The 22308-nt window shown below is 35.1% G+C and overlaps 1 protein-coding gene across 3 annotated transcripts in view; it reads right to left on the bottom strand.

Moving 5' to 3' along the window:
- The window catches only part of CPS1 (carbamoyl-phosphate synthase 1), a 191680-nt gene that overhangs the window by 115514 nt on the left and 53858 nt on the right, over positions 1 to 22308 (bottom strand). For all 3 annotated transcript variants that reach the window (XM_031936522.1, XM_023220178.2, XM_031936521.1), the window contains one exon: positions 3201 to 3344. In XM_031936522.1, the coding sequence (XP_031792382.1) occupies positions 3201 to 3326 (126 nt within the window). In that variant the 5' untranslated portion in view covers positions 3327 to 3344. The remainder of the gene's footprint in view (positions 1 to 3200; positions 3345 to 22308) is intronic.

Raw genomic sequence — 22308 nt, 5'->3', positions numbered from 1 at the left:
GGTGAACAAATCATTATTATAAATATTTGAGAATTCTTATCAAATACCTTGTCATTGCAACAACTTGTAGTCCATAAAAAACATAAGGACTCTTTAACGTAACCCTCTACTACTTCTACCATCTAGAATGGAATTTTTTTTAAATATACAGTTTTTGCTTAAAAATGTTCAGTTTAATGGTTTAAATTTAAAACTTTAAAGATTTTTAAAAATTGTTCATGTGTGACAATCACATACTTTTTTGAGTAAATCAGTCATCATTTCCACTACACAGATGACAAAACTTAGGTTCAGCGAACATGTGACTTGTCCAAGATCAGAGCATTAGGAAATGCATAACAGGGGTTAGAATCCAGATCTTTTTGTGCCCCATCCAGAGTATATCCCACTATACTGTTGCAACCTGTAATAATGAGCACTGAACCTTTTCAATACTAACGGAAAAAGATTATGGTCTCTAAAACTTTTTAGTATTTACAATTTTATGGTTGTTGATCATTTACACCCCTGATACCAACTTTCTTTAAAATACAGAGAACCTTGACATTCTTTCCTCTTTCCTGTAAATAAAATACAACTGTGTCAACTGACAAGGCACTCTATAAATATTAGCCACCGACAAATACCCAGGGAAAGGCCACATAAGATTATAAGTGCGTCATTGCTGTTGCCAAACCCACCCTCTCTGTCTGTCATCAATGAGAGAGGAAAAGCGACCTCTAAATACGTCGAAAAAGCAACCCAATTTACAGGGCAATGATTATAGATGTGACCACAGGGCGTCTTTCACAATCCATTTACCGTCTATAACTAGACATAATGCTACTAACCTTTAAAGTGACAGTTCTCAGTGCCCTTCACTGACCATTATGTAACTACATCCTAATGATTTTAACTGTCTTTAAAATATGATGTCGATCTAAAAATAGTAAATCTGGCTATATTTTTCTAAGACGGTTGAGTTTTTAAAGTGAAGGCAGGAAGAAAAGTAGGTAGAGGACTATTTAAAATAAGTGAATAATAACACAAGTCCCCTTGGGCTGCTCTATGGAATTTTAATTCACTATTGTGAAGTTCAAGAACTTCTATTTTTTGTGCTTGGCATTCCTCCAAAACTCTGGCCAGTAATGATTGAATGTGAGTAATGGCTTTTACACCATGAAATGATGGCTTAGTCCTCCTACAAATTTGTCATTCTTAGCTGTGCACTGTGACAGACCCTTGAAACAGATCTGTCACCATGAGCTAGAACTGCTTTCACAGTAATCCATCCACATAATTAGACCATTTTGTCGTGGTTGTGATTGTGGTGGTGGTTGTATGGAGCACTTATTGTGATCTTGGAGAATTGGATTCTAATCTCAATCATATCTCTGCCATTTTAAGTCAGTACTCACTCAATTTCACGGTTTCTGGTGTCTGATGAAGATGCACCTATCCTTACCTACATATCTACCTTCTCACAGAGTGAGAAGAAGATATTTCAAGTCACCTAACTTCGAAGTATTAGATGGCACATATAATCATACGGGATAACTTTCATTACTATTGATTTTCTCTGAGCTGATACATGAGTGTGCTTGAGGTATTACTAACAATAAATTCTCATAGTTTACATCTAGTTACAATGTCTTTGATGTTAGTTAGGCTTTCCCATCTTTTTCTGTAATTAAACTAAATTCAAGAAAATGTCTATAACTAGACATAATGCCACTAACATTTAGTGACTGTTCTCAGTGCCCTTTATGGCCACATGTAACTACATGCTAATGATTTCAACTATCTTTAAAACATGATATCCATCTAAAAAGAGTAAATTTGGATATATTTGAACATATAACTACATAAAAGATATTTTCTTTTCTGGTTTTGTTAATTTAAAATGGTAATTTCCTACCCTCTTGTTAGCATCTTCTCAATGTTAAAGGCTGACATTGTTAACACACCACTAAAGCTACTGTATGTATTTCCTCCTTTTTCCTGGGTTCTTGAGCTTGTCTCTCTCTCTCTCTCTCTCTCTGTCTCCCCCTCTCCCTCACCATCCCTCACACTTCTCCCCTCCCCCTCTCCGTCTCCATCTCTCTTCCTTTTCTTTCACTCCCATTCGTTTCCCATTCCTGTCCCTGGTGGCCACAAGAATCTATGAGTATTCCTTGGCCTTGCAGGTGTCAGGACCAAAACCCCACTGAATCCTGACTTGAGCAACTGAAACAATAGAAGCTTAGTCAACTCAATGAGCATACAAAGTATAAGCACAACACTCCAAACTATGAGATCCCATTTTCACATCAACAGAGGTTTTCTTTTGTTTTTTCTATTTCAAATTTTACAGCTTTTACTACTAAAGAAGCAATATATCTAAAGATAATATGATTGCTTAAACTTATAATCACTAAAGATTATTTTCATTGGCAAAGTTCCTAAGGAGTAATTTCAGGTTTCTCTGATAATGAACGTCTTCATAAAGTTATAGGAAGGAGCAGAGGTTCCTACAGGAATTTCATAATTCAATGCTGGGGGGCAGGAAGAAGGGCAATTAATGTTTCTTTCCTGGGCTTGCCCCCTCAATTATAGATACCTCTGGAGGGAGAGAATTATCAGCTTCTATCTGCCTCCATGTATTACTCTACAAAATGAAATTAATAAATTTGGCCTGTCCAAAAAAACAGCCAGAAGGAAAAGGAAAAAGCTAAAGCAGTGTCTACATGATGACCTGCAAATATCAAAACCACATATTTTCTAATAATATTTTAAAATGTTTTAATGATATTTCAAAAGAGAACTTTTCAGTAAGCCCTTTTTACAGAACAGAGATTAACACACTATATACCATAATGTGGCTCACACATATATGAACAGCTCCATTTTTTAAAATCCAAACTGTAAGCAATAGTATCTAGGCACAGAAAACTATCTGTGAAAGAGAAGATGTTTCTTTTCCAAGCAGTGCACTTACATTTTACATGTTCACAGGAATTGTCATCATTCTTTACGTTCGGTAAAAATTACTGTCATTTTACTCAGATAAGATAAAAACTAGCATTGGCTAACTCAGTAGGTTCCATAGTAAAAGAAATATTAATACATTAGTACTTCGGAGCTACATTCAAAACTGTATTTGCTTTGTAAGGGACACCTTTGCTTCACTGCTAAACTCTACCCCATACTATTTTATTAGAAACACTCAATATGGGTATTACCTTGATAGAAAGGAGCCTGATGCCAGGTCTTGAAAATTTCCATTTTTGGTGTGCAGTCACATTGGTAAAGCCAAAACCAGTCTTCACTGTCCTCACCACTTTGCAAGCTGTCAAAATCCTCGTCATTTTGAAGATGATTTGTGACTAAAATTAATGAAATTACATATATTTTATGAGATTGTGTGATAAGACCTTTTTTAGTTAATGTAAAAGAAATCTGGGAGGGGGTGCAGTCAGTGTTTAAGGCTGACTGCACAACGATCTTTGAATTTCCATTCATTCTGCCATTAAATGTCTTCAGCCACAGCTCCTCCTTCTCTTAACCCCTCCTCCTGAGGTAATGTCCAGAGATGTTCCATGGGCATGTAGCACAAATTGCAACACATCAAATACTACCTTCTCCTGCTAAAATAATGCTGGGGTTGTAGAAAACCAGCCATCCATCAAAGGAATTGCTTATGCAGCTGAATGGAATTACCTGGACATCATGGACAACCTTATCCTAAAGAGTAGCAACTTTCAAGATGCTAAGGACCATAGGCTTTTACTTGTGTCACATGTTATACCTAATATGCCTCATAAGAGATTGTAGATTCCCAAAGAAAGCTGAACCCTTGCCATTTTCTGCTGGGGTAAAAAGACAATGTTCTTTTTACAAAAAGTAAAAATCAGAGCATCCTACAAGTAGCACTTTTACTATTTATAAAAAGAATGTTAGAGTAAACTTTTCTCCACAAATATACAATATATTTTGGGTTAATAGAGTAGTATACTATATTCTTACTATAGCATTGTTCTGTGTTTCAAAGCTAAAGCAATCAGTAATATCAAGTAAAACACAACTAGAGCAAAGTGGACTATTGTATCCCTCTTATGCCTCTTAAATGTGTAAAAACTTCATGAAATGACAAACACCATTTTAATATAAGCACTATTCCTAAGTCAAGTTTTTTTTTTAGTTATTAAAATGTTATATATAAAATTTTCAAAACTTCAGCATTCCTATTTCAACATGAATAAAAAGTGATTCACTTAACCGTTCAATCTCATGTTTAACCAGGCTGTCAAGGAACCTCATTGGCTGGCACATGCTCTTGCTTAAGTCACATGACTATGTAGAACAGGAAGTACTGCAGCATTGTTCTTTCACACCCTTGCAAAGAAGGCCAAGGAATAAAGGCAATAGACTCATTCCTAGGGCTTCCCATAACAGAAAAAATGACATAAAGATTTTAAGTTTCAATCACACAGAATCAGTGCTAGAGTTGGGGTAAGGATATTTTTTAGGGACAAAGTTTAATTTAAATCTTCACGCTTACTTAATATATTCACGTATGAACATTATTTGATTTCAAAGTGCTTCACGGCTCTTGGTGATAGAAAGCTAAACAAAATAGGCTCATACTAATTTATACAAATAATTAATAAAATAAATAGTGCCATGAAAGTTGCCCAAATGCAACAGGAAAATAAACTGGGGAAAATAAGAAAGAAAGATCAAGTTCCTTGTGCACATTCAGTAAAGTTTAAGCATAGAATTATGTTGAGCTGTGTTATATTGAAGGACGCAAGTTCATCAAGTAGATAAAGGGGGGAGAAACCCCAGAAGGGATGCCATGGCATGAGCAATAGCATAGAGGCATGAAGTCATGTGGTATATTTTGTAAAAGCCTAGATGCAAGGTACAGAATGGGAAAATGAACAGGTACCATATCATGGGAGACTTTGTATGCCTTAAAATGTTGAGCCAATAGTATTCATGATAGTCATGGAAGTATTTTGAACAAGAAGTAAAGGTGAAATTTGTGTTAAAGGTCACTGAAAAATGATTTGGAAGAGAATGAAAATAGCAAAACGAAACTCCCAACCTAGAGAACTGAGGACTGAGAAGCAGTACTTACTGGCTTAGTCCAATACCAGTTTACGCCTCGATCTCACCTCTTGGCTCTTTATTTATGCACGTGTGTGTGTGTGTGTGTGTGTGTGTGTGTGTGTACTGAGAGTTGTCTTTCCTTAATTAAAAAAAGGATATAAACTCAATCCTCATTATGGAAACTTTTCAGGATGCAAAATAAACTTAAATCAGTCATAGTCCTATTACCCTAAGGTACCCATGCAATGAATACTACAGCAGATTTCCTCCCTTCATCACTTATGTTTTAATCAAATATGACAGTGGAAGTACTGAGGAGTCCTGAGCTTGACCAAGGAAAAGACTTCATCACCATTTATAAGTTGACCACAAAGCATGATGAATTAAACATGTTTTCCCAGAGAAATGTCAACAATTCTAGGATAGAATTCTCCTACTCTAGAGAGAAATGTGGGCATGAGAGTTTTAATGGGCTTCATTTTTATCAGTAAAGGGTCCCGGATGCAGACTATGGTGTGTGTATATATATATATATTATGATCCATGTCTTTAGTCATCAGAATGAAGGAGGAGAAGGCAGAAGTTTTGTAAAATTTGGTTAAATATTCTGAATTAGAGACTTGGAAAATCCATCCATTATAATCCCACAATCATCTTGGAGATTGGAACAGCCAATAAATAAAATAGTGGCTAGTTTCATATTTGAGTGTTCAGACTAGACTGAAATCTATAACCAAACTGGAAAAGAATATATTACACATTAGTGAGGGAGTTTACATTAGGACAAATCAAAGGAGTTGAGACTGTAGCAGTCAGTTGGTAGGCAATGTTAAAGTCAAGCATGAAAAAATTTAGTGGAAATGTTACACTAACAAGCATTTTTCTGTTGGGAATGATTTTCTTCTCTGACCACATGTACACAGTCCTGCTTCATATAAGCTGTCTGCACACAGCTGAGCAGAGTGACAGGCATGAATGCAGGCACACACATCAGGCTGGGGACCCTGTGCACTTGGAAGTATATTCTTTGTGAGCCAGGTCATCAAAGATTTTCTAAACTTATAAGTCACTCGCTGATAAAATGAAAATATTTTTTATAGATTTAGTCTTCTTTTCTATTAATACATTTTTAAAAATAGAAGCATTTAGTCCGTGAAATTCCTCAGGGCACTTTATTTTATGAATTCCTTATTGACATACCTGGTATTGAAAATGTTAAACTGTCAAGTACTAAGTTGTATTTACTTTCATTTGGTATTTAAAGAAATATGGGCCGGGCGCGGTGGCTCAAGCCTGTAATCCCAGCACTTTGGGAGGCCGAGACGGGCGGATCACGAGGTCAGGAGATCGAGACTATCCTGGCTAACACGGTGAAACCCCATCTCCACTAAAAAATTCAAAAAATTAGCCAGGCATGGTGGCGGGCGCCTGTAGTCCCAGCTACTGGGGAGGCTGAGGCAGGAGAATGGCGTGAACCTGGGAGGCGGAGCTTGCAGTGAGCTGAGGTCCGGCCACTGCACTCCAGCCCGGGCGACAGAGCGAGACTCCGTCTCAAAAAAAAAAAAAAAAAAAAAGAAATATGGAAATACGGAATAATAGATAATAACCCACCCCACACACACAACATCTGTTAACACTAAAGTATTATCCTCTAGCATTTATGTCAATGCTCAGAACATAGTTTTGAGAATTGTCATTGACTTGCATAATGCTTTTTGGAGGTAATATTATGTTAAATGTATTTTGCTGTTATTACAAAGTTCTTTTAAAACCTTACTTGAAATGGCTACAAAACATTTCATTTTCATTGCTTTTATTCCTGCTACAATGTATGTCAATATTGCCATCTTTGATTAATATTTACAAATTTCTCTCCAAAGAGGTTGTACTTACCTACATACCAGTGCAATACATGGGTGTCCCTTTAAATATGTCCTCACCAACATTAGGTATTATCTTTGGTTTTATTTGCTCTGAGGCAGAAAATAGTATTTTGCTTTCATTTCTATTTTAAATCACTGGTGAAGTTGAATACTTCACAGTATGTTTTCAATTGATACTATTCTTTTTTCAACTACTGTTTACATTTTTGTTTCCATTAGCTCATTTATATTAATCATTATGAAAATGTCTTTAAAGGAAACATAAAGAAATACTGACAGCCTGTGTATATACTGATTTCCAGTATCCTCTTCATTTAGACAGTCCACTGACATAAGCAAGGGAAGACCTGCTACAGATTGAAAAAAAAAAAAAAATGAAAACAGGATGTCTTAGAGAATAAAGTTCTTAGGTTTTGGAATGAAGAGAAAATAAGGGTGTTAGTAATTCCTTCTTCGAAGGTACAGAGACTGCCAACTGCCCTCTTGAAGTGTGTCTAAGTAATGAATCAGAAATAACCATAAGAAGTTGGTGCATCTATCAAAAACTCTCTAACATAGCAAGTATGTAAGAGATGCTTCTGGAAAAATGACTGAATGAATGGATTCCTATGTGCTTAATTCCTGCCTGATCAGTGATGATTATTTAAGCAGGAACAAATAAAATTACATCAGTTAAGCATGAGAGGAAATAAGGATGCTTAGCAGTCATGAAAAAATATCCTGGCAATCAATAATTCTATAAAGTCTATTTCTGAAGAGATACATTAAAGCAAGGAGTAAGGTATGACTGGAGAGCAAATTCAGAGTAAAAGGAGGTGCAATAACTCCCTGAAGAAAGTTATACTGTTTTGTGTTTGACCAGGAATGTGTGAAAATAGAATGTAAAAGGTAGAAGTAATTAGGTTCAGTTCTATGATTTTTATTGGCTTTAGTATCGTAACAAGGAACACAGCACACACGAAGATATGGATGAAGAAGGCATCTCTGAGGGAAAGTAGTGTGGATTGTATCCACGTAAAAGGCACACACTTTCTCCTATCACAGAAACTAGGACAAGCTGGTAGGAGGATTCCCCTAAGTTAAGACTTAAAGTTGTTTGAAAACCTTTCCAATATGTCAAGGATTGATAATGACAATAGACAGATATCAGGTTGTTAGATGATGGGGCTTTAAAATAATCAGATGTCCTTGGAAATCCAATCAAGTAAAACATATTCATTAGGATCCAATTGGCATTTTGAGGAATAGAAAGTGAGGAACAAATTATGATGCATATGCTTATCAATCTAACATTTGATAACATAAAGGTTGGAGTGATGCAAAAGAAGGTGAAAAATGAAGCTGGAAAAGAGACCTTGTAAAATTGGTTTCACATATTAAAGCTCAGGGCACATGTGATTTATTCTAGAATAACAAAAAAGCTATCATTCATAAGACCCCACTTACAAACACCTTAAGGAGAACAAGTTAGTCAGTACAAGGAGCACATATTTATAAAGAGTAAATCTGGTCATGCTAATTTCTGCTTGAAAAAGACACTACCACCAGACCAAGTAGACATGTTAGATGTTTATTCAAGAGCATGGATTATATATTCTAGGCCAATGTTATGTGCATACACATTTTCTAAAGAATGTATATAAATGAGTTATTGCAAATGTAAAAGGACAGAGCGGATTAATTCACCAAGTTTCTTGTGTATTTGTGAAATGAGAAGAACACTGGGAAATGCCTTAGAAAGTTGATTCAGAATTCAATGACTTTGGAAAATTGAAGACATAGCCAAACACAAAGTGCAACCAAAGGGAGGTCACGTGTAAGTTAGTCCAAAAAGAGAAAGAAAAACAAGCTGTAAATAAATAAAAGTTGTAGAGGATTGATTTATATGGAAATGAGTCAAAAAGCATATGTAGCAATTATAAAATATAGCAAGAGGCCCAAAGTTAGTCATGTTAAGCTGTAATTTGAAAATCCAAATATAGAAAGCAGAACTTAGAGTGGGATTTAAGAAAAGAAACTCAATGTTCACATAAAAAGCTAAATATTGAATAAATTAAAATTCTAAAAATGAAGTTTGACCATGAGCTGACTATTACATTTAAAATCATGTCACATAGGAGTCCTAAGCAAAGTTTTTCAATCTTCCTGAAAGTAAAAGATAATAATAATTATTATTCTTGGGTAATAAATAAGAAAGACCCCACAATAGAAACTAAAACATTGGAAGTTATAACCATAATATATTAGCATATTATCTGCATCTATATAGAGAGATATATAAGTATGTATACCACTTGCTATGCCAGTAGGTGAAAATAGGTATTTAAAGAAATCTGTTTTATTGGCTCCAGTGATGATAAGTATGATCCTGCCTAAAAGTTAAGGTACTTGCCACGTGTTGATCCCCTGAGCTAGGCATTAGTATGCCTTCCTTGCTAATTTTAAAAGCAATCCGTGAAATAAGCTAATGCTATCCCTATTTTATAAACAATAATGATGAGTCTCAGAGAATTAAGTGGATTGTTCAAGGTCACACAGCTAATAAGTTGCAAAGCCAAGACCAGAAATCAAGTCTTAGTCAATGTCCATCCTCTTGGAGCATGTCAACTATATCTGGAGAAAACAGGGGCAACAGCATAGAACGAACTGGAAAGAGTGACCTGGTTAACATTCAATTTGATAGGAAGAATACATGAGTATGGAGGTAGCAAAGGCTGGATTTCTGATGCTCAGAAATGTTTGCATTTCCTGAAAATCGGTAAAACATAACTTCAGTAAAAGTTCAACAATGAGACAGAAGAAAGTAACCACAACTTCTCTGGTTTATTATGTTTTAAATTAAATAAATGATAAGGTAATATGGAAATAAAGCTATTAATTTTTCAGTAATCCACCTAATAATAAAACTAATTCACCAGGAGCCACGTTTCTAGCTGGTTAACTGATTCAGCTGGACTTAGCTAAAAATAGCAAAGAATGTCTTATATGTTTCTATCTTGCATCTTCTTGCTTGAAGTTATGTATTCCAGAACCGTGGAATCTGGATAATTTCATGCCATTACATTTTTATGATTGTTCAGAAATAAAATCTAGGATTTCTAAAAGAATAATCAATTCAGGGATTATGTATTGAGTAGTTTCTATGTATCAGACACTGTATATCAGGAAATGGGATTACTTTCTGCTGAAAGATGTTTTGTAGAAAATTGAAAACCTAGTAAATGTATTCCCTAGATAGTTTTCTATAGCTAGATGAAATCTTCAAAATTATTTTCTAATTCCTTTGTTTTATAGATACAAAAACCAAATATCTAAATAAGCCAAGATCATCTCATTATTCTTGAGTTATTTAATATTCGATCTAAAGCTGTTAGTAGACATCAGCATAGAAATGCAAGTTCTGAGCAATTACTGCATTTCAAATAGAAATAATTTTGTAAATGATGGAACAACTAGTAAAGAAACTAACAATTACACAAATCAAACTCAACACTTAATCTTGGCTGAAGCATTTTCTTATAACTTGGTCTAAATATGCCTACAATATAAATTTTACAAAATAAAATGACTAAATCATTAGACAATGGTCATTCTAAATAGCAAAATACTGTTAAGAAAAGGTAAAAAAAAATTCATCATCAGCCTTTGCACAATGATTATCATTGCAAAAAAACCATCTTCTAACATGCTGAACAGAACAAACACCTCTGATGGGCTTGTTTTCTTAACTTTTGTCAAGAGTAAACAAATGGTTTTGCAAGATTCTAAAGAGCAACCCTAGCTGTGAGGTAGATGGTTATCTATGGCAATCCAGATCATGTGCCAGGACAGTACTGGACCCTCTTTAAATTAAACATATTTGAGGATCACAGAGAAACATGTGGTGTAACATGTCTTGAAGTTACCGACTTCGTGAAGTAAGGGGCAGCAATTTATACTGGAATGACGTAGAGAACAGGTCACCTACGCACATTCCTACTCCACCCCCTTTTATAGCAAATTTATTATATTAAACCTGATTTCTTCCATGACCTCCTATTTTCAGTGGAATGTGATTCAGGAAGATGTATTCCACCCTCCTGGAAATCGGACCAGTGCTTTCACAAACATTAAGTTCCATCTTCCCTAAAATTTTATTGCAGTTCCCCAGGAATGGATCACAGAGCTACTTCTTCCTCCAGATTTGTAGATTTCTAAGTCGAGTCATAGGGCAGTAGTACCTTTTTTTATTTTATATAGGCTAAAAATTTTCTGGAGAAGATTACTGATCTGGCTGGAGAGGGGGAAAAAAACAAGAACAAGAAGGAGATGAAGGAGGGGAGGAAGAAGAGAAAGAAAGACAAAAGGAAGCCAACCCCAATCCTTGAATTCTACAAACTACCAACAATTAGTCAAAAGCGCCTACTTGGATTTCAATACCTGACATGCCTTTGAGTGTTGAAGAATTAAATGTCTTATTCTGGTATTGTTTTTTGATGTCATTTATTTTTAACCTATACTTGCCCTCATCAATATCATTCTCAGTTGGTAGTAAGAAAAATATATAACACTGTTGCTAATTTATGTTGCATTAGGGAATTGTTATTTCAAAAGAGCATTCTTGAACATCTTGTAAACTAAAAAAGCAAAGAACTCGATATGAGGAAGTTAAAAACTATGTCACGATTTCAAAAATGTGTGTATAAAAATTAATTGCCATATTAGAAGTCGAGGTCAAGCAGTAATGATAGAAATTTTGTGAAATGATGATTAGACATAAAATGTAAGACAAATGAGAGAAACAAAGGTACACAATAGAAAAAGTATTATTAGTACTGTATTAGTTACTCTGAATGGCATAAAAATATATAACTCAGAAAAAGAAATTCTTTTCACATTAGAATAATATTTATGCTAAAAATAACTGCATTCATCCAATTATTAAAGATTTTGACCCCAAAAATTTACTTGTCCATAAGTGTTTGTTTTTCTATAAATTAAAAAGGTTAATTAGTGCTTGATTAACTAATCAACATTTATCTTATTATAACACATACATACTTGAAACAAAGATAGCTATAGGACTTTCAGGGACCAGGGCTGTAACATAGGAATATGAAGGCCCAGTTATAAAATTTTGCCACACCCAGCAGAAACTAAGGATTCTCTTAAATATATGTAGTGCTCCAAATTTGCAAATAGAATTGCACATTTTCCAGGTAAACAGATTCACTGATAAACTTTTAAATAAATGACAAATAAAAATAATTTAAAAGACGTTTTATTAAACATATTTTTTTCTTTTCTATTCATATAAGGTTAAAAGACTTAAAACCTAATGAAAATTATTAATACCTTCAACTAAGGGTCTTTTAGGAATGCAGTTTGTATTTGCATGCAAATCAAAGCACTTCTGACGACCATCCTGTGACTCTTACACCAAGAGAATTGCCATCCACTAGACCACATAATTCTTTTATTTTTGTTCACTTTTAATATACTGGGTAAGAAAAATGAAAAAAAATATTGTGAAGGTAACCCAATATTTGTCTTGATAATATTTAAAACAAATTGAAACATTACAGTGAACTGAAATATCAGACTCAAATATGAAAATAAACTTTAACCCCAGGTTAAATTCTGAATTTTCTGCATTTTTACAAATTGTCTTTGCAGCTAACTCTGCTTAGAAGCCAGAATTAATTTCAATGAAAATCAGTTATTTAAAATGAAAGTGCTTTTTAAAATAATGTTTACATTTAAATAAAAGTTTATCATATTAACTGACCAAAAAAATAAAATAGCACATATGTTGATTTAGCACCATTTTTTAACTGCTATTTTCAGACCTTGGGATTTATACATATGTAAATTCTTTGGCTCAGCTCTTAGGCAAACACAATGGTGTGGGGCAGGGCTAGTAACAGGCCAAGATGGATCTTCAACACTGAAAGTCCAGCCTGACTCCTGGCAGGGCAGGGCCATCCAGTTATATTATGGTATTCTTTCACCACCTCAGTAATGGCAGCAGGCTGGATTCCAAATTGTTTCAGTACTCCCAATCTCTGACTACATTTTTCTCTTCTTTTCCTCATCTTGCCCTACACATTTATCAAAAGAAAATATTTAGGATGTGAAAGAAGGGGTATAGATAAGAAACGAATCAAAGGAGAAATGTGTGATTATAAAACAATAAAATATGTAACTGAACCTTACTGTGGCTTAACACACAGCCAATAATGCCAAAGATCATATAACTTCTGTCTGCTGAAGTTTTCTCTTCATTAAATGGCATTGACAGAGAAAAACTATAAATAATAATTAATTGAAATAGACTGCAAATCACTTAGCCAATATAAAATGATGCAATATTTTACCTGATGAAGAAACCTAAAGTTAAGTATTTGTTAGATCAATTTTATCAATTTGTCTATATCCTATCAATCCTTCAAAGCCATACGAAATCATACTCTTTTAATGAACTTTATGTATGTATATCTTGTTTGTATCATACAATTAATATATTATCTACATACTCTTATTTCACACATTGGTATCTTCCTGATTTAAATCATTAAATAGCTCCACATTGCTCAACTACAGTGCAAAGTTAAAAATATATTCATTTTTCCAGCGTTTTAGGCTTTTGTTTGCTTCATTCACGTTGTGTGATCTAAATTAGTATCTTCACTGTCTGTTTAATATCGACAAATTAGAAAGAGGAACAACCATGACCTCTCATAGTCCATAAGTAATAATTAATTCTTCAGTTCCTTCTATAAACACTTATTAAAGCCCTTTTACATGCCAAGCATGGTGCTAGATCCTGAGAATAAAAATAAGACTGGAACACAGACTTGTCCCTCAAAAGCTCCCTCTTGAGAAGCCTTTCAGTTTTATTCTTAGAAGACGACAAAAACGTGTATTTTCTACTCTCAAGATTGAACAATAAAGAATAACAAAAAGAACTAAAACTCTAAGAAGCTCAAGACCCCAAAGACTCAACCATAACAGGCTAAATCGATACTCCTCTCCAGCAGCTCTCCCAGGATGAAATGTGATCACCTATTAATGCACTTCACAAAATAAAAAACCTCCATGCCATCTTTCATCTCATAGGAGTTGACCCACACCCTAGGAATCACTTCAGATCCAACAATTTCTCAAGAGAACAAAAAGAATTATACTTTTTTTCCCAGTCAATATTGTCTAAAAGGTCTGATGATCAACACTGAACAAATTAACTTGAGTAAAATTGTAAATATCCTCTACATATGTGACTACAAAGACAAGGTAAAAATTGTGAAATCTCACATTAACATATTTTAGAAAACCAAATATTTTCTAATAACATATAAAAGATAAAAGCATGATAAAATATATCTCGAAATGAATTTAGATTAATATTAAATGCTATAAATACATAAGGCATCATGTAAAAAATAGTAAGTCTTAAAACCGATGAAATTAAACCTCAAAAACCTATGAACTTATAAATCTATAATGTATAAATTCATACATTTATAAGTTATTGCTACTACCACACCCAATAAGAATGCCACAATATAATTTCAAAAACACAGGGAAAAAATGTAAAGGCTCGTACCAATGTTATATTAAATTTATACAGGTTTAAAACTCAGGAATAATAAAATTTCTGAAGAACTCCTTATCAGAATCCAATTAATTGCTCAGCTCACCACCGTTCCTTCTTTTCCAAATCTTGAATATGAGCAGCTAAGAAAAGATGAGCCACATCAAAATCAAAGCAAACAAACTTCTGACTGTTACAGCTTATACACAGGATGGCTGGAAACAGGATTGCCATGACCAGACCCAAGTCAACAAAGCCCTGTTTTAAGGAGATTAATCTTTTTCTTCAGACTTGAAAAAACCTGTGCTACGTCTGGGAAAATAACTACTCCCACTACCTTGATACTGGACTCTGTGTTTCTTCCAGACCTAAGATAAGACACATTTTCTTATCTCCTCTAAAGAAAAGAAATGGCTTCAAAGTTCAGGAGACAGGTCATACTGTAATACCAGTAGGATGAGAGGCCTTGTCAGACCACCTGACTTAGAATTAGTATGAGGAGAAAAAGAAAATGTACTAAACACTTCAACTCCATAAATAAATTATCAAAATCAATGTATTTCCTCAGTAAATACATTCTCTATATATCTTAAGTTTTAAGACTAAATATAACAACCATTTTTACATACCTGTTATATTATAATTCAGAATGCCAAACCCCAGTTTAAATTAACCAGCAGAATTCTCCTCCAAATTTTATCTGCATTTATATTTCAAGCCTGAAGAAAAAGACTGTCAAGGAATGGCTACCTTCTCAAACTAGTATGAGGAGAACTCAAATTAAATCCAGTTGAAAATAATTTGTGGCTTTAAAACTACTTCAAGTAATATTTACATACATAAATGTTATATGAAGAGTTAAGATCAGCAACAAGCAGAATTAGGAGTTTTAATATTAAATATATAAAACATTCTTGAAATGAAGATGGAAAACAGCTACATGTTTGTACAGGTCAACTAGATGCCTCAGAGCTGAGGTTTGACATGAATTCATTCTATTACAGTGGCTGAGTTATTTAACCTTTCTGTGCATCATTTTCTCATAAGAAAATTGAGTAGGATTAATCATCAAGAAGAGTTCTTGGCCTAAAGATGTATCTCATCAAATGAGCTGTGTGCAGAGGAAGAATATTTACAGTAATACATTTCAGAAGGAAGTTTCCAGGCTTACAAACCTACTGACATGGACTGATTCCCAATATGTTTTCTTTAACTGCTAACAAGTGTGCAGCACACTAAGCTAGTCAGTATGTAGAAGCACACTCTATCCCTGGCTCTGTCATAACCTCATTCTATCCTCAGCCAAGTCTATTAATCTTCCTATTTCCCAGTTTCTCTAAAAACTGCACAAGTCAGTGCCACAAAAATGGCAGGGATGTGTACGAGTTAATGAGAGAATATCCATCAAGCCCTATGATCCCAGAAGAGAGCACCAAAGGAAAACAAATTTGATTAAACCTCTCATGTCCCAAAGCTGATAGCCCTAGGAGAATTGTTAAGGAATAACTTGTGGGAGGGGGGAAGTGATTCTTTCTTGACCTCCTAATTTTGTGTATCTAATTTATTCATCATTTATGCATTTATTTATTCATTCAACGAGTTGAGTATCTTTTATTACATACCAGATACCCCATTAGGCAATGGTGAAATGAAATGACATGGTCCCAAGCCTCATGATACCTCATGGGAGATGCTAAAGAAATATAAATGAATTGGAGCATTCAGTATATTAAGACAGCTTAGTAATCAATCTCACAATATATAATTACAAATTTTATTACAATATATGATTACAAACTCTGCAGGAATAAAGTAGGCCATTTCGCTAGAAAATAGTAGTGGAGAACAAAATTTAGATTGGGTGTTTAAAACAGTCCAAGGAAACTGAGATGTGAATGATTCATATTAATTAAATGGGTCACGTGGGAGGAAAAGCACCCCAGTCAGAAGGAACATCCTATGTGAAGGTTTTGAGCTGGAAATTGATGATATCTTCCAGGAACTGATTGGTGAAACAGAAGGATATTGAACCAAGCAGGGAAGATTATCAGGAGAGATCTGAAAGGCAATCAGACTCCAGACCCTGTAGGTGTTGGGCAGGGCATGCCAAGATATTGATTTGCCATTTATAGTGCAACAGGAAGTCACTGAAGGATTTTAACATGGAAAGTGAAATTGTTTTATTAATGTTATGAAAAAGATTAATTGCTGTATAGAGATGCAGTGCATGCAAGGTAAGCCCACACAGGAAGCCAACTATGGTAGACCTGTTGGCTAGGTGTACTACCTAGATCCTATTTACGGGTCTAGTGCCCCCTCTCCCAGCCACTGTGGGTGACGGTTGCTAATTGCTCACACCTAAAACCTTTCCCAGGCACTCACCCTGATTGAGGAGTGTTTCTTTAATCCATTATAGAGGCCTGAGAGGCCAAACTCCTTTACCTCAAGAGTGAACAACTCTGCCATGTTACTTGTGCTCCAGAACCTTCCCTGTGGGTCAGGCTAAGGCTAGAATATACTTGAAACCATGTATCGAATTTACTCAAGTGATGGAGTTAGAAGTGAAACTGAAGTAGATCAGAGAGTGACTAGGATGTTAAAAAATAGACAAAATGGCCGGGCGCAGTGGCTGAAGCTTCTAATCCCAGCACTTTGGGAGGACGAGACAGGCGGATCACAAGGTCAGGAGATCAAGACCATCCTGGCGAACACGGTGAAACCCCGTCCCTACTAAAAAAATCCAAAAAAGAAAAACTAGCCGGGCGAGGTGGCGGGCGCCTGTAGTCCCAGCTACTCGGGAGGCTGAGGCAGGAGAATGGTGTAGACCCGGGAGGCGGAGCCTGCAGTGAGCTGAGATCTGGCCACTGCACTCCAGCCTGGGTGACAGAGCGAGACTCCGTCTCAAAAAACAAAAAAAAAAAAAAAAAAATAGGAAAAACATGAGAAGAAAAGCAGCTAAGTAAAAGAATAGAAACTGCATGAGAATGTGGAGCCAAGAAGGATTTTGTTTGTTGTTTTTATGTTTTTTATTTTTTGATGAAAGGTGACCAGGACACATTTGTAGGCTGATAAGCCTGCTCTACCTGAAAAAGAGATAAATTTGCATGAGAGAAAGAGTATAACCAAAAAGTGAAGACTTTGAGAAAGAGAGACAAGATGGCATCTAAAGAGCATGAAGAAGGATTTGTTTTTGATAGGAGTGGGGACCTTTGCACCCTTTTAACAGGAGGGTAGGAGGAGATACAGGAAATATATCTTCTCTTACTGAAGGTTTGCTGATTGGGTAGGGTGAAAATGGGAGCATGACCCTTGATGGGTTCTACTTTCAAATAAAGTAAGATGTAGACTTTTCAACTGAAGGTTGGAAAGTTTAAACTAATTTCTGTGAAGAGTAAGATCATGCTGTCATTAGAGAACCACAGCAGGAAAGCCAAGTCTTGGGTTCCCATTTGAGATCAGTGACCATGAATTTATAGTGACATCAGAATGTCCATGTACATGGTTTTCTTCAGCCATTCTCAAATACAAGGGTGCAAGCATAGAGATGGAGGATTTTGCACTAAAGGTTTGAGTTTTGCCAGGCCAGTTAGAAATTGGGGTGTGGAAGTTGAGGGTATCTAGAAAGGAATGATTATAATGATAGACCTTAGATTTTAAGCTAGATAAGAAAGAATGCTCAAAGAATTGTTACACTAGGAATACTTGAGTATATGAGATCAAAAAATAAGGGAGGAGGGAAAAAGGATATTGGAATTTTGAAGGTGGCACAATTTCTGGTAAAGGGTGGTCTAGATGTGGCCACAGCAGTTGGCACTGAAGTCAAAGGGGTGGCATAGGAATGGGATGCTTTACTAAAGCTGCTCTGCATCATACCTTTGGTTCACACAACCCTGGTACTCCATGATCAACCAAAATCTGCCCCAAAACATGAATTATCTTTACAAAAATACTTAACCATCATTACATTACAAAGCAATCTGAATGAGTAAAGCGTGCTAAGTGAAACGCAAATATTTTCCCATTTTTCCCTTGGGGGGAAATGTACTTCACATCACAGAAATATTGGTTTAAATAAAGTTCTAAGAACATTTTCTTTTTGCTTTGTTTTTTAGGGCTTAATAGTACTAATGTGGCCTTGGACTTCTCTTAGTCAGCACAACTGATCAATCAGCATTTCACTGATTGCTTAATTCCTCCTTCTCTACATAAGAGGGGTAAAAGCCCTTGCAAAATGTGTTTGTTCTGTTTGTTATTCTGGACAAAGCCGATAACGAGTTGCAGCTGCTGTACAGAGTGTACTGCTTGCCGAGGCCATTGCTTTAACTTATAGATAGAAAGGAGCAGCCAGAGATGTGCCTCGGGCTGAAGCCAGTGCTGCAAATAGGACAGTGCTCTCAAGCTACAGTATATGCATTTCATTATCCAACAATTTGTTCTGGGAGGACATTTTGATTGGCCAGGCAAGAAATTCAAAATGAGAGACTTTAAAATATCACAACTCAGCTAAAAGAGCTCTTCTGTTTTCTGACCTGAGAAATTCACTTCTATCAGTCTCAGTAAAGATGCTTGTAATATTAGGTGATGCAGACTCTGAACATGTGTCCCTCTGGACAGAGTGCAGCCCTGATGATCTGAGTTTTGGGGCTATGCCTCAGGCTTCAGAATTCCTAGTGTGAAAGCTGCTTGCATATCCACCCCTCCATCCAGCTGGGTTTTGTTCTGCTTTTCTTGTGTAACTAATGACTGTGAGTCAAAAAGATGGGAAGTCAACTACTTGCCCTTGACCATTAAATAGGTGTTTAAGCTAAGCCAACTAAGGAATAGCATCATTTTTCCATTTTGTGATATCATTTTCCATTTTATCCTAGGTTATTAACTAAGATGTGAATAAAATAATAGTAGTCAATATTATAAAGTTTAAAAGAATACAAACTAGTCAATATTATAAACAGAGACATATTTCTAGAACGGAACAATAAATGGTAGGGTTCTATGTTTTATTTTAAAAGGTTCCAAAATTACCCACTTACTGTTTTGTGACCTTGAACAAGTTGCTTTAACTCTGAACCTCAGTTTCTTCATATACAAAATGGGAATACACCACTACAGAGGTTTGTTAATAGAATTTAAACAGAAAAAATTTCGTAAAATATCTGGTGTTAGTAAAGAATTCTCTCAGTGACTCATAGCAAAAGTATAAATTGGTCTAGTCACTTTGTAGCACAATTTGTCATTATACAGTTAAATGTAAAATGTGCATACCTTGTGGCAATTACATTTTTTCAGGATGTTACTCAGAGAAATACTAAAACATGTGCACAAAATGATAGATACATACATAGATATATAGATATTCATTGCAGCATAAATGAACCAGTGGGAATAATATTTAAATGCATGAATGTTCTTTTCTCTTTTGAAATTATTTTTACTGACCTTCTCCACAAACTCACCTATTTCTTTCGGGTGGTTTGGAATTATTACAACAGGAAGGCAAAGAGAAAGAAAAAGTTAATATTTATCTTCTGGTAAGGCAACGGGATTTTGCAGTAAGAACATAGTGCTAACAAGTAGATTTAATCAGGGAGAGGGGAGTTCTTTAAATTCTAACTTATCATAACTCAATCTAGAAGATTCAGATTATATGAATTTTTCACATCTGGTGAAGTGGTAGGAAGAAGAATGAAAATACAGAAGTCAGATCCGATTATTTCCACTTCCACTTCCAACCCCTGATCCAGGACCACTCTTTAAGGAAGTAAAGGAGTAATGTAGCAGGAATGACAGCAGCAGGCCAGCAAATACATATTCCTGAGACAGAGCCCATGGCATTCGGGGCCTGGGAACTGGGAACCCAAAATAACCCAAGTCTCACTGTGACAATACAGAGGTTCTGAGAGTACAGGAAGAATTAAGAGGCTTGGGGACAAGGTAGAAAACCACTGCAGGTAGATCATAACAGACAAGGGACAAATGACCGGACCCCCTAACACCCCAAAGAGCAGATGGCACCAGCACAGGGAGCAGACCAGCTCAGCTGCTCTGCAGATATCAAGGAGGTCTCAGAGGATACATCAATCTGGTTACCCTTTCCTTCTGCACCACCAAATCATGTAAACTAAACAACCAGATGACATCTTGAAGAGGAATAGGTAAGCAGGTCAAACTCGGAAAAATGGAACAAGTTGACCAAGCAAGGACAGGGTTACCTAAATGGAGTATTTGGACTGCAGCATTGGACTCAAGACAAAATTTACCAGATTAGACTCATAAATCAGATCAGTTATTTAAAAAATAAATAAAATAAGGTACTTTTTTGCACATTTGAACCTACTATGGCTAATTCCAAATCTTGCTTGAAAATCATCAATAGAGATTATTACAAAACACAATATGCCAATTTGTGGAATATTTTGCAGCAGATGAAAAGATCAAAGCAGATATCTATACACTGAAAATAAGAGCAAATACTGACATGGCATTTATTGTATGACAGGCTCTGTTCTGAAAGCCTCACAGGTGTTCCCCATGTCACCCTTCAGCAGTACTATGAGGCAGATTCTGTCATTACTCCCATTTTACATATGTGGAAAGTGAAGCACATATGTGATCTTCTTGAGGTTCCCCTACAAATTAGTCATGAAGCCTAAATAAAAATAATTCTAAGACATGCCAGTGAGTGAGGAAAGCAATTTATACAACAATATGCACAGTAAAACATTAATAAAACACACAATGTACCAACCAGTACTATAATTTTTATCTGTAAGTGACTAGAGAAAGGTCTGAAAGGGTGTATTAGTGATAAATTTTTCCTCTGATAGAGGGAATTATGTTTTTCCCGTAGGAAGATCTTAACCTTATTTGTAATGTTTTAATTTTTTCACATGGAGAACATAGCAATACACTACTCATGTTACTGAAACTCGATAAAATATATGAAGCTAAAATTGGTCATCTAAAAGTATGATAATACATAATATTTATTTTCTACTTTATCTCCAATATGCTTATCATACAGAAATTATAACAAAACACAAGTAAATGTTTTGGATAATTTGAAAGTTAATAAGTTGTACACTGTAGCCCTACCATCCCCACTGACGTCAAAGGGCTGATTTTTAATTATGCAATAGTAATTAAATAGGGATCAATGTCATTAACTGAAAAAACACCAATACAGAAATTGTTATTGTAGACATGATAATTTCTATTTAAAAAAGAAAATGAAGTAAACGATTAAAATTAAAATGCATAAGTATATCATTTTAACATATTAAATAAGTTTATCTAATACAAAATTCAGTTCCCCTGAGTTCTCTTAAAGATCACTTGAACCTCCATTCTGGGTTATTTCATGCAATCTGTAATATACAAAAGTAGGATATTTCAAATGCGGCATTATAATTATGTATGTATCTGCATAAATATTGAAAGAAATAAGGATACAGGTTTTATTATAATGGGAAATATAGGCCCTTATAAAGTTTATAATGACTTTTAAAACTTGAAGAACATATTAGAACAACATAAAAAATCTGAAAATGGCACCTTATTAATTTTGAATTTCATTAAGTAATTACACAACCTGTATTCCTACTTCAAATCCTGCCACAAACAAACAAAAGTGGCTAATGTAGAAGAGATAATGAATCATTCTGTGCTCCCCAAGACCAGGAGGATTGAAGAACCCATATTTTATAGGAAGATAATCCATTGCTAATTACCAGAAAAACACAGTTAAGAGTTACATGGTTTTAGCATAATACCTGATCTGTA

This window comes from Piliocolobus tephrosceles, chromosome 11, assembly GCF_002776525.5.
Source record: "Piliocolobus tephrosceles isolate RC106 chromosome 11, ASM277652v3, whole genome shotgun sequence".
Lineage (NCBI taxonomy): Eukaryota > Metazoa > Chordata > Mammalia > Primates > Cercopithecidae > Piliocolobus > Piliocolobus tephrosceles.
Note: the sequence above shows the minus strand (reverse complement) of the source record. Positions and strands in the feature narration are given on the sequence as shown.